Below are 11,904 nucleotides of genomic sequence, written 5' to 3'. Positions count from 1 at the left end.
GACCTGCTTAACGTCGGCACTCTTCTAGGTCCTGGGAACAGCAGAGGAAGCAGAGCTCGTGGGGACCCCAGTGTGAATGGGGGCATCAGGGAACAGCAGCCTGGGCTTAGCCTTATTAAACCCAGGCGCCAACCGTCTCATCGAGGCAGGGGGTGCCCCAGCATGAGCCCTGCCTGGAGGTCAGTGTACCAGACACCAACCTCCATCCCAGATTGCCTGTCCCCCGCCCCCCTGCCAGGTGCAGACACCGTCCTCATCCTCGGCTCCCGGCACTGCCCCTGGACTCAGGCCAGGCGGGGCTCTGCGACTTCATGCCCAGCTGGGAGGGCACAGTGCCCACCGCCTGCCACCCGGCCTGAACCAGCTGGGGAGGTCAGAGGCTGCCATTCGCCTGAGCAGTAGATGGAGTTCAGGGGTGAATTGGGCACCAGGTCTGCCCTCAGGTCTCTTTACCCTGAGGCCATGAGTCCCAGAGAGCAGGAGGGACAGTCACCCAGAGCTTTGGTCATTGGGAGCCTCAGGGAGCTGTGACGGGTCCCAGCCAGGAGACAGCATCGCTCCAGCCGAGCTCTGGGTGCCTGGCACCCGCTTGTGACTCCCCTGCATTATTTTATGTTCTCCACGCAGCCGCCCCAGTGGGAGGAATTCATGGAGGAGACCACAGAGAAAGGGGACGTCCAGGTGGCCTGGGGTGGCAGAACAAAGCACCACGGCCTGGGGCCGATCAGTGGGCTCCGAGCTGGGTGTCCATGGTGGGGATGGTGGCTCCTGAGGCCCCTGTCCTCAGCTTGGCCTGGCTGGAGTCCCTCCATCACAGAAAGCCCTAACCTGGCCCCAAAGGTGCCTGGACTGGGTGGCCCCACCACACCTTGATGGAGTGTGTGGAATCTGCTGCTCCCTGGGGCCAGGACAAGAGGAGCAGAAGCCCCGGGAGGGTCCTCTGGGTGCAGCGAGGACTCCATACACAGGAGGCTGCCCTCCCACGGGGCAGCCCCAGGCCAGTCTGGAGAGCTGACACCGGTTCCCTGATGCCCTTGCCGTGTGCACTCAATGGCCGGAGCCCAGCACCAGGGTGCCAGCTGCTGGACAGGGTCATCTTAGGTGGGGAAGAGGGAACAGCAGGGACAGGAAGCAGCCCCTGCCTTCACATGGGGCAGCGCTTGGGGGAGAAAAGTGTCAACTCAGCGGTGGCTTCCCCTCATCCCTGTTGCCACACTATTTGCTGGAAAATGTTGAGTCCTGAGGAAGCTCTCAGGAAGTGCCTCTGCAGCCCACGCAGCCGGCCACAGGGAGCTAGGCGTCTGGCTTCCATGCCACAAACCTACTCAGCAGTCCCACGGTGGGCGGGGCCTGGGAGCAGGAGACCTGAGCTCCAGGCTGGCGGTGGGGACGCAGCACCTACCTTAGCAGCTCTGTGCCTTGGTGCCCCCATTCTTATTACACCCCGATTTCCCAGGCTTGGTGCTGGGATCACCCCGTTTCCTGGGTGGGGGCAGGCAGGAGACACCCCCAGTCTTTTTATAAGGGTAAATAGACGCGGGGCTAGCACCGTCAGTCACAGGGTTGTTCACTGCCAAAGTCGCACAGCTGGAAGGACGTGTGGGAAATGTGTGCTACACCTGTCCGGGCCGGCCTGTGTCAGCCCGGGGGAGGGGACAGCTCGCCAAAATCTATTCAGGAAGTATATGTCTCCCGTGAGCACGGGGCACACACTCTGGAGCTGGCTAAGCCTTGGGGATATTTTCAGTTTAAAGTGACCTGGGTGGGGACAGCGGTAGGCACAGCATGCTATGGGGGCCTGCAGCATGAAGGGTGCAGAGAGCTTCCTGGAGCCAGGGGTGCCTGAGCTGTTCTTGAAGGACAAGGACCTGGCCAGGGACAGACGGGCCTATCAGTCCCATGAGGCTGCTGGGAGCCCACTCTCCGTGAAGCGCTTGCATTTCTGCATCCTGGGGCAGAGTCCTTGATGGCTTTTCTCTCTCTCTCTCTCCCCACCCCCCCTCATTTTTTGTGTTTGGTATCAGGGATTGAACCCAGGGGCACTTAACTACTGAGTCACATCCCCAGCCCTTTTCTTTATTTTCCAATTTTGAGACAGTTGCTTAGGGCCTTGTCAAGTTGCTGAGGCTGGCTTTGAACTTGTGATCCTCCTGCATCAGCCTCTGGAGTCACTGGGGATTACAAGTATGTACCTCCAGGCCCGGCCACCAGACTCTCTCTCTCTCTCTCTTTTTTTTTTTAGTTACAAATGGACACAATATCTTTATTTCATTTATTTATTTTTTAATGTGGTACCAAGGATCAAATCCAGTGCCTCACATGTTCCAGGCAAGCGCTGTCCACTGAACTACAGTCCCATCCCCAGACTCCCTTTTTAAAGAGCGTTTGAGTAACCTTGGAAGAGACAGGTCATTTCTTCCTTTTGGAAAAGGGTAGATTTCACACCCCCCCCCCCCATTCTCTCACCTTGGAGGATATTGTTTCCCTCCAGGGGTCAAATTTGCTAGTCATTTTCTTGAAAGGATGGATCTTCCTAAGTTGAGGTTCCGTGGCGTATCCACTGTGTGCTCGGCATTCCCCTGGGCCCAGCTCGGCAGCACACTCAGGGCACATGACAGAAGAGAAGCGGCAGCAAACTTGAACTCCTTGCCACCTGCCCTGCTGTGAATAAGTCCTTTGTCTCTGACCCAGGAGTCTCGTGTGTGCCGGCTCCTGCCAACCTGTGACAGGCCGTGGCAGCCTGAAGTGGGGTCAGACCTCAGCCTCTTGACAGTTCTGGTCAAGGAAGAGGGAAGACAAGGGAAAAGCTCGTAGAAAAAAATTGATAAGAAGCTTCTGTTAGGGGAAGAGACCTTTTCAAGATGACTTGAATGTGAATGGAGATGAGGCAAAACTGGAGATTCTCCACCCATGTGGAACCGGATTGCACGGGCCACCTGGAGTGGGGAGTTCTGCTGTCCCACTGTGACAACCCAGATGGGAGGAGGGGAGGTCTGAGCTGGGGCAGGTGCAGGGATGAGAGGAAAAGCTACTGATGGGAAAAGCTGGATGTAGAAGGAGCAGAACGTGGTGGGTGACTGGAAGGCAGGTCGGAGAGGACAGGTCCTAGGACCTGCAGTTCCCAACATGATGCTGTGGTGAAGGGCCTGGCCTCAGCTGAGGCTGGACATAGCTGCAGGCTTAAGAGGAAGCAGGTGACACCAGCTCTGTGTGTGTGTGTGGAGCGGGAGGTACATGCAGGACACTGAGCAGTAGTGGAGGCACAGACTTGGGGGCCACCAGCACCCCACCCCGGCTGAGCCTGGCATGGCCTCAGTCCCTCCCAAGGACCGCAGAGGGAAGGAGTTCCACCCCTGGGAGGTCCTGGCCTGCCTGTGGTGAGCACCCAGGCCCATTTCCTGCCCCGCAGCTGGCCTGGAGACCTAGGCCGCAGCCACATCAGCTGACTTAATTACTCCTCAGAGCTGAAATGGGGTAACCGGTTCTCCTGGGGACGATGAAAACACACAGGAAAAATGTGTCCCAGAACAGCTTTAGAAAATGTAATGCACTGTTTCAAAAAGAACTAATAAACATGGAAAAAAAAGTACCAGACTTGAAAAGATGACCTAAGCCAGGATTCGAAGAACTCAGAAGTGAGAGAACAGATGTGTTAGCTGGCTCTCCACCACTGTAACCAGCGCCTGAGATAATCAACTTAGAAGAAGAAACGTTTACTTTGGCTCACAGTTTTGGAGGGTTCAGTTCATTGACTGATGGGCACAGGACATCATGGCAGGAGTGTGGTGGAGGAAGCCGGCGAGCTCCGTGGCCAGGTGGAAGAGAGAGAAGGATGAAGGGTTCCATTGTCCCTTCAAGGGCGTGCCCCCCACAGTGACCTCAGATCCCCGTAGGTCTCACCTCTTAAATCCACCACCTCCTGAGAGGGCCCCTGGGGACCAAGCCTCTAACTCGTGGGCACATGGGGACACTCACAAATTCAAGTGATAGCCGCACACCTATCGAAATGGCTAAAATCCAGGGCTGGGGATATAGCTCAGTTGGCCGAGTGCTTGCCTTACAGGCACAAAGACAAAGCCCTGGGTTCAATCCCCAGCACCGCAAAAAAAAAAAAAAAAAAAAAAAAAAAAAAAAAAAAAGATTTAAAAAGGCTAAAATCCAAACTGCCAAATGTTGGTGAGAAGGTGAAGCAAGAAAAACCCCTGTGGTGGCTGGGAGAGCACAGAACAAGGCAGGTGCTTCCGAAGACGTTCCGTGTCTGCAAAGCTAAACGGCCTTATCACATGATCCTAAATTATGTCCCTATAATCAACACAACTAGATTTACAAGCTAGGTCCACACAAAGACCTACACTTGAATGTTTCTAGCAGTTTCATTTATCGCCACCGGAAACAACCAAGCTATCCTCCAACAGGTGAATTAGCAAATTAGGGTCTATCCACACAATAGGATTCGGCAATGGGACGAGCAACCAGTCATGAAGAAGACAGGGACGAAACCTACACACATGTGGCTAATGAAAGAAGTCCATTTGAAAAGATCATATGATCCAAATTCCATGACATTCTGGAAAGGGCAGAACTATAAGCTGTGAGATCAGTAGCTGCCCGTGGGGTGGGGGAAAGGAAGGAGATTCGCTGAAACCCAGGGGACTTTCAGGGCAGTGAAACTGTTTGTATGAAAACGTCATGGTGGGAACTTGTCATACTGCCTTTATCAAAACAGAAGTTTATAGCCACCAGGAGTGAATTCTAATGTATACAAATCTCAAAATATCACTTCGGGAGGTCAGGAGACCCCAGAATGGATTGTAGTCTGCTACGAATAAATCTGACTATCGCCATCTATCCTAGCTGGTGACCTATGCTGGGCTCACAAAATCGGACTCTTCCAATAACTTAAGAAAACATCAAAGAAAGCACAAAAACACACAGAAGTACCTTTTCACATATCCAGGGACGTCTCTCTGAACTTAGAGGTCTGTGGAAAGAAAGAGAGCCTCTGGAATTCTTTATTCTTACATAGGGGACACACAAGAGGAGGTTCCGTGGGACATGCCCTGGCAGAGTGGGAGTTCACAGATAAGAAAGGGCAGGCGGCTAAAAAGGGTGAAGGGGTGGGATTATAAAGGAACAGGTGAGTATAACTCAGCCCCACTGGGTGAGGCCTCATTATCCGAGCAGAGGTAAAGCCCAAGTTATTGCAGGGTGTAATAATTGTTCAGTATCTCTTGCTGAGGACTTAAGGGCATGTATTTCCAGAGCATCTCCTGACATCTGACTATAACAGGGGAAGGGGCTGACCTGAGGAATTTTGGAAGTGAACCTGAAGGAGAAGAGGCCATTACTCAGCAGGAGATTGCACATAAGCACTGTGCCCTAGTTGAAAAGGCTGTTCCCCAGGAGGGGGCCATTCTGACACTGCTACACATGTGCACTGAAATCAGACAGGTAAATGGGTGGCACATGGAGAGGGCATGCTTCCCTGGCTGAGTGGGAGTTCACAGATAAGAAAGGGCAGGCGACTAGAGTGGTCCACGTGGTGATGGAGTTGGAGACATCAGTAGGAACCATGTGCAGCTAATATGGGCCCACAGTCACCATGGACACTCACAGAGGCACACACATGCTTCCTGCTCAGCCAGCCTCCAGGTGACACCCACCCCAGGAGCAACATGCACATCTAGTACCCAGGTCTTAGTTTCTGAAAAGATTTCCAGTAAGAAGAACCAGGGCTCTTTGGAGAAAAGGCTGATGCTAAGCCTGGAATCAGAAAATAGATAAGATAAGCCTAGAACATCTTGTTGCCACAGAAGGTAAGGAAGTCCTCAAACAGAAACGAGACGAGAGGCCTGTATGGATGGGGTGTGGCATGTTTAAAGGACAAAGTAGCCAACTGAAAGAGTGCCTGAAGACCAAAATTGGAATAATTTGAGCAAAAAGTATTGAGTTAGAATCCAAATGGAAAATGAGTCTCCCCATGGGCCTGTGCCTTGATTTGGAACTCTCAGCCATAAGAAGGAAATTTCTGTTGTTTCTAAGTTACTCAGCTAAAGCATTTAGTTAGAGTACAATAATTTTTGTCCATAGACAGAAATCTAACAGAAATGGCTTAACACAAGGGGGAAAGACCCCTTTCCCCTGAGAGCCTAGGAACCACAGGAGGAGAAAGTCCAAGGTCTTGTGACTTGGGAAGTTGTTATCTGAGAAGTGAAATAGGGCTGCTTTTATTAAGTGGTTAAGTATGTTTTCTTCCATAGGGGAACAAATAAAAAGAGAGAAGTAGGGTCCTGGTGGCAGTGGGCAGTTCTGGAAGACAGAGGGACCCACGTCTTATTCTTAGCGCTGCATCTCTTTAAAAGCCCGCCAACCCTCAGGTTTGCTGTTGAGCATTGGCAACAAGTGCAGAGGGTTTTTTTCAACTGTTACCTGAAACCTCAGAGCCCACCCCGCCATTTTTGCTGCTCAGTGGGATTCTACCGGGTAGGCTAGACGTGGTGACCCTCATCCCTGCACAGGGTCAGGAGAAACAGGAGCCAGTGGCCTCTGCCCTGAAGGAGGTCATGCTCCCCACTGGGATGTCCCCTCCCTACCCTGCAGCTGGTGCAAGGACAGACCCTGATGTGGCTGTCAGAGGCTGGAGGAGATGGTACTTGTAAAGAGAGGGGAGGCAGGGAGGGAGGGAAGTTCAAGGACTGGCACTTGGGCACTTGAGATGCCGTTCAAGGGTCTGTGGGGATGAAGGGAAAAGCACTGGGCAGGAGGAACAGGAAGGAGCGAAGGCACAGGAGCCAGAAGTCCCAGGCCTGCAGGGGCAGAAATAGCAGAGCGGGGGAGGGGAGACAGGGCCCCACCAGGAGGGCCAGGAGCATGGACCTCAAGGTCATGGCCAGGAATTCATACTCAGCTTCAGTTATAAATCTTTATTTTTTAAGACTCATCCAATGTTACAGAATAAAATACAAAAGCAATCAAAAATTATAATTTTTTTCCTAAAAATAATTTTGCATTCGGGGCTCACTTCCCTCTGCAATCAAATCATCCTGAAGACTTCACGAGGTTCCAGCTTCAACTTTCTCAGAACAAAGATCCTTTCACAGGCTCTGGCAGCCCCGGGGAACTGCTTGCTCCTGAAAACTAATGAGTAAAAAACCAAAAACCTCCTGGAGAGCAAATGTCCCTTTCTCGACACAGTCCGACCAGTCAGTGTGCAGTTCCTTCAGTTTCATGGCTGTCCCTGCAGAGGACAGGGAATAAAGGTGTGGGAGGTCTTGTGACAGGAAGGCCTGGGGAGAGGCCCAGAGTGGCCCACCAGCACCCCGGGGCGCGGCAGCGGCTCCCCTTCCGCCTCCACTCTTCAGTCTCTGGTTAGTCCAGTGTTCACATGGGAGCAGCATCCAGAGGGCAGCGCCTCAGTAGTAACCAAGGCACACCTTGTCCATGGACAGTTTTATGCTGTAAGAGACAGGAAAGGCATTCACTGAGCCAGCCAGACTGTCCCACGCGAGCAGGAGTTCTTCAAGACAGACTCCCAGCCACCCGCCAAGAAGGCAGCTGCTCTGCTCTGCACTGGCCAAGTCCCCACAAGGAAGCCAGGCAGCGGGTGAAGCCAGGCAGCGGGGGAAACCAGGCAGCGGGCGGCAGAAGCAAACTGGACACTTGCAGAAACAGACAGCAGTGTGCTCCCTGACACTCTCAGAATGTCACCATCACGGGCATTACCTGTCGATGGGATAAGCCTTTTCACAAAGGTTGGCCAGCACGTACAAATGCCTCAAAGCATACTCATACTAGAAGAAAACAGAAGAATCACACGTCACCGTCACCATGCAATGGACTCGTTGCCATTACAGAGACAGGCGTCTCAGCCAGGGGTTCCTGGCCTTTCCATCTGCAGAGACTTCACTCAGGACCAGGGTGTGACAACATGCATCTTAGGGAGGGGTCAGAAGAGCCCAGCAGGGAGAACCCCATGTGGCTGAGGGGGCGGGGCGTTTGGCAGGGACAGCAACAGCGGGAGAAGTAGGCACTTGAAAGACACACAGGGAGTGCCACCTGTGTCTTGGGGACTCCCTCACCCGCTGGACCATGAGTGCACCAGGGCCAAGACTCATGGCCAGGGAACTGGGCATCTCCGCCTGAGGGCCCTCAGCCAGGATGGAACCTTCCTCAAGGCAATGAACCCGAGGTGACAGCTAGCAAAACAAAGTGAATTTAGCTTCCGGGCGTCAGCTGCGGCGGCCCAGGCTCACCATGGAGGAGTGCCAGTTGAAGCAGTGGGTGCGGAAGTGCGTCACGGCCTCCTGGTAGCAGCTGTGCTCCGTGAGCGGGGCTCTCTCGGACAGCAGCCTCTCCCCCACAGCCTCGGAGGTCGTCAGCAGAGACACGATCTTGTTCACGGTCTTCTGGATGATGTGCCTGGCCTGGGGGGGACGCACAGCCCTTCAGTGGAGTCTGGCTCAGCACTGCTGGGTGCAGTTACAGACCCCTCTCCACACCGCTCCAGCCAGCTTAGGCGTCCTGAAGGGGGCCAGTGTGTGGGGCTTGTGTGACCTCGCCTTCTGGGGCCTCCACTTTCGGGGAAGTGTTACTCCTGATACCAGAAGGGCTGCTTTCACCCAGAAGATCCAGGCCCTGTCCCAGAGCATCGGTCCCTGCTGGGCTGCAGAAAGGGATGAGCGGAACAGGCAGCAGGCTCTCTGGAGGGACAGGCAGCCCTCTGCCCAGCATGCCAGAGAGCACGCAGCTGGAACGTGGGAACAATCCTGCCAGTTCCAAACCAACTGAGGAGCTACTAAGACAGATGCAGGGAAGTCAAGGAGAGCTCAGGGCTGTGGGAAGCACTTCAGGCTGCGGCCACGAGGATCGCGACAACAGGAGCAGAAGCACTTTGTGTTGGGTTTAAAACTACACATATGTGATTAGCTAACAACTCAATACGCAGCAAGACAGAACTGGCCTCTAAGAAACAACGTATAAAAGGGGGCCACCACACGCCCTGGCTTCTTGGCAGGACAGGGGAATAGGCACCCAACCCTTGGCACCTGACCACCAAAGAGGTCAAGGTCAGTTTCCTAGAAGGGAAAGAAGACGCCCCTCCTCTGCTGCACCTGGAGCACAGAGGTCGGTCCCTTTCACACACACTCTTATGTGGCCAGAGGTGGTGGCCTGAGGTCTCTCAGCTGGCTCTGAGCCATCCTGGGGACAGGTGGGGACAGGGGCCTCGGTGGCCCAAGCCACCCACCTGGGCTGGGAGCGGGGCTGCAAAGGATCCCTGGGTGCTACTCACATCCTGGTGCTGCTGGATCTGCTTGAGGAGACCCCGCGACTCCTGCCCGTCATTGGTCTGCATCAGTTTCCTTTTCAGGATGGCCAGGGTTACCTCCGGGCTGGGAGTGAGGTCAAGGCGTGTGACTGGAGGCAGAGAGATAGGGGAACTGGCTTTGTGCTTCATGCCCTGAAACTGCATCACTTTCATGGCAGAGATGGACTGGAGAGAGAGAGAGAGAGAGAGAGAATGTCCGAGTAAGCAGACGGATGGAGGCGCACAGTTGGCTCCCACAGTTTTGGGGCCACTGAAGGGCCCTGAGTGTAGACTGAAGACGAGGCCAGCCCCCGCAGAGGAGCGGGGAGGCCCACTCACTTTGTTTCCGTACTGCATGACGTGGCTGGTGTTGGTGTGGGACTTCACCAGCTGGTACTGCTTGTGGAGGGTCTCCTTGGTCAGATCCTCCTGCAGAAAGGAGAACGTGAAGGTCCTCCCAGGGCCAGAGCCTGACCGTTCAACCCAGGGGCTGCCGGCCCCCACCAGAGCTCACCACGTCCGAGTCTTCCATCCAGTTGACACTGTACCAGTCACCCAGGTAGGTGTTCCTCTTCTCGTCGTAGTAGCAGGCGTAGGAGGACTCCTTGGGGTTGGCGGCGGTAGTTGCGTAAACTACAAGGAATCAGAGGCACCTTTGAGTTGCATTTCCTTCCTCCCGGAGGGCCACACTTAAAGCTGGAGTCTCCCACCTCCCCTGCCACCTGCTTCGACCCAGGACTGGTGGCCGGCCCTGTCCACTCAGATGTGTTTACTAGCATTTAGTGGGCGGTGCTGGGGATCAAACCTAGGACCTCACAATGGTAGGCAAGTGCTCTACCACGGAGCCACACTCCCAGCCCAGTCCCCCCAGTTGAATAATCTAAACACAGAAGAAAGAAGAGCCACTTAACAGCAACACAGCGAGCACGCTGAGTACCCCGAGCACTCCTGCCATCCTGCAAGAGCACGCTAACAAAGCCTAAGGGCTCACGTAACCTAAGAATATGGGACTAATCTGTTACTAAGAGTTACTAAAAAAAAAAAATTCAGAAGGGGCCTTGGGGGGTAGCTCAGTGGTAGAGCATTGGTCTATCATATACAAGGACCTGGATCCCATCATGAGCATAGGAAAAATAATTAACTTAAATTGAATTTAAAAAGAAAAGGAGGCACTCAGCTGGACAGACCTCCTCAATAGTTACCACTTAGTCTCTGTCCACTTGGGCTCAGAACAGTGCTGGGCACATGAACTGATTCAAAGCATGAGTCTCCCAACACAGGCCCTAGCTAGATCCCCACTTTGCAGATGAGGATACCTGAGGAACAAAGAGGATAAGTCACCTGCCCGAGGACCCGCACGAGGCCAAAGCCCATGGCTGATCCAAAGCCCACTGGTTTTGGACTCAGGTAGTTTTGCTAGAACCTGGGAGTGCCCCGTGAGGCTTACAGATTCTTTATTCCCTAATAATCCTCAGGGAGAAGAGGAAGTGAGAGCTGCCGGCCTGGACACCCCCACGTCTGCACACCAGGCTGCCCTGGTGGCCCCCCTCCTGTGTAGAGCACGAAGTTCCACGGGCTGAGTGCCCTGCCCAGCAGCCCTGCTCTCCACCTACCGTTGATGTTATTGGGCAGGTGGTTCATCATGGAGCCGGACTCACAGGCTTCGATGTAGAACACCATCTGCAGGCAGACAAGACGTTTGCTGCCCAGCCCCACGAGTGCTACTGGGGTTCTGCTGCCCCCAGCCCCACCCACCACGTGTTCACGTGAGTCTTTCACTTTGGCCTTTGGAGACATGAGTGCTACAGGAGGCTGCTGCAGAGCCCCCAAAGCCATCCGACAGGGGTCAGTGCACACATTGCTAATACACTGAAATGATCAACTAGTTAACGTACAGCAGGGGAGGAGGAGCCGTGCGATGCTAGGGAAAGCAGTGTCACCATGACACGGGGAGCAGCTTCAAAGAGCAGAACCAGGAGGCACGCTGTCTTTCTGTCACCGTCACATGCGCCCTGCCCTCCTGTGAGGATGGCCTTAGGCCTGAGCATAAGCAACTCCATTTTTAAAACTCCAGTTTGAAACCTGCAGTCTCTCCAGGCACACCTAATGCAGCCCTCAGTATGGCCCTCAGGCACAAACAAGCCACCTCCCCAACCCTGATAAACTCAGAGTGAAGCCCCTGGCAGGCTGTCCTCCGATAGCTGGTGGCAGCTGATAAGGACTGAAAGGGGGATCAAAAGCCCCCAAATTTAATATAAATAATAACACAAATGAACAGACATCCAGCCAGCGGATACTGATGCCCTCACCCTGAGAGAAGGAGGAGCACCTGGGCTGACATCCCAACCCTTTTCATCATTTGCTGATCCTCTGCCTCTTCCTCACCACTCTGCAACTCTACAGCCACATCTTGACCCTGGTGAGAGCCACAGCTTCTCCCTACGACCCGTAGCTCCACCCCAGGAGAAGCTTGCCTTGGTTCCTGATCTGTGATCACCGCGGTCTTAGTGAGTGTGCATCTGCTGGACTTGCGGCCTAAGGCTTGAGACTTTTGATCTGACACTTGAACTTAGCATGCAAAAGGAATGTCTGTCATGAGC

At 54.0% G+C, this 11,904-nt stretch overlaps 1 protein-coding gene across 1 annotated transcript in view; it reads right to left on the bottom strand.

Annotated features, from left to right (window-relative positions):
- Window positions 1–6,908: 6,908 nt before the first annotated feature.
- The window catches only part of Lgmn (legumain), a 29,569-nt gene continuing 24,573 nt past the window's right edge, over window positions 6,909–11,904 (bottom strand). The window contains exons 8-14 of the mRNA XM_027931689.2: window positions 10,918–10,984; window positions 9,819–9,937; window positions 9,644–9,733; window positions 9,290–9,490; window positions 8,253–8,423; window positions 7,723–7,790; window positions 6,909–7,455 (exon numbers count right to left, since the gene is read on the bottom strand). Coding sequence (XP_027787490.2) covers window positions 7,413–7,455; window positions 7,723–7,790; window positions 8,253–8,423; window positions 9,290–9,490; window positions 9,644–9,733; window positions 9,819–9,937; window positions 10,918–10,984 — 759 coding nt within the window. The 3' untranslated portion in view covers window positions 6,909–7,412. The remainder of the gene's footprint in view (window positions 7,456–7,722; window positions 7,791–8,252; window positions 8,424–9,289; window positions 9,491–9,643; window positions 9,734–9,818; window positions 9,938–10,917; window positions 10,985–11,904) is intronic.

Source organism: Marmota flaviventris, chromosome 2, assembly GCF_047511675.1.
Source record: "Marmota flaviventris isolate mMarFla1 chromosome 2, mMarFla1.hap1, whole genome shotgun sequence".
In the NCBI taxonomy this organism is placed as follows: domain Eukaryota; kingdom Metazoa; phylum Chordata; class Mammalia; order Rodentia; family Sciuridae; genus Marmota; species Marmota flaviventris.
The sequence above is the reverse complement of the archived record's forward strand: the minus strand, read 5'-3'. Positions and strand labels throughout refer to the sequence as shown.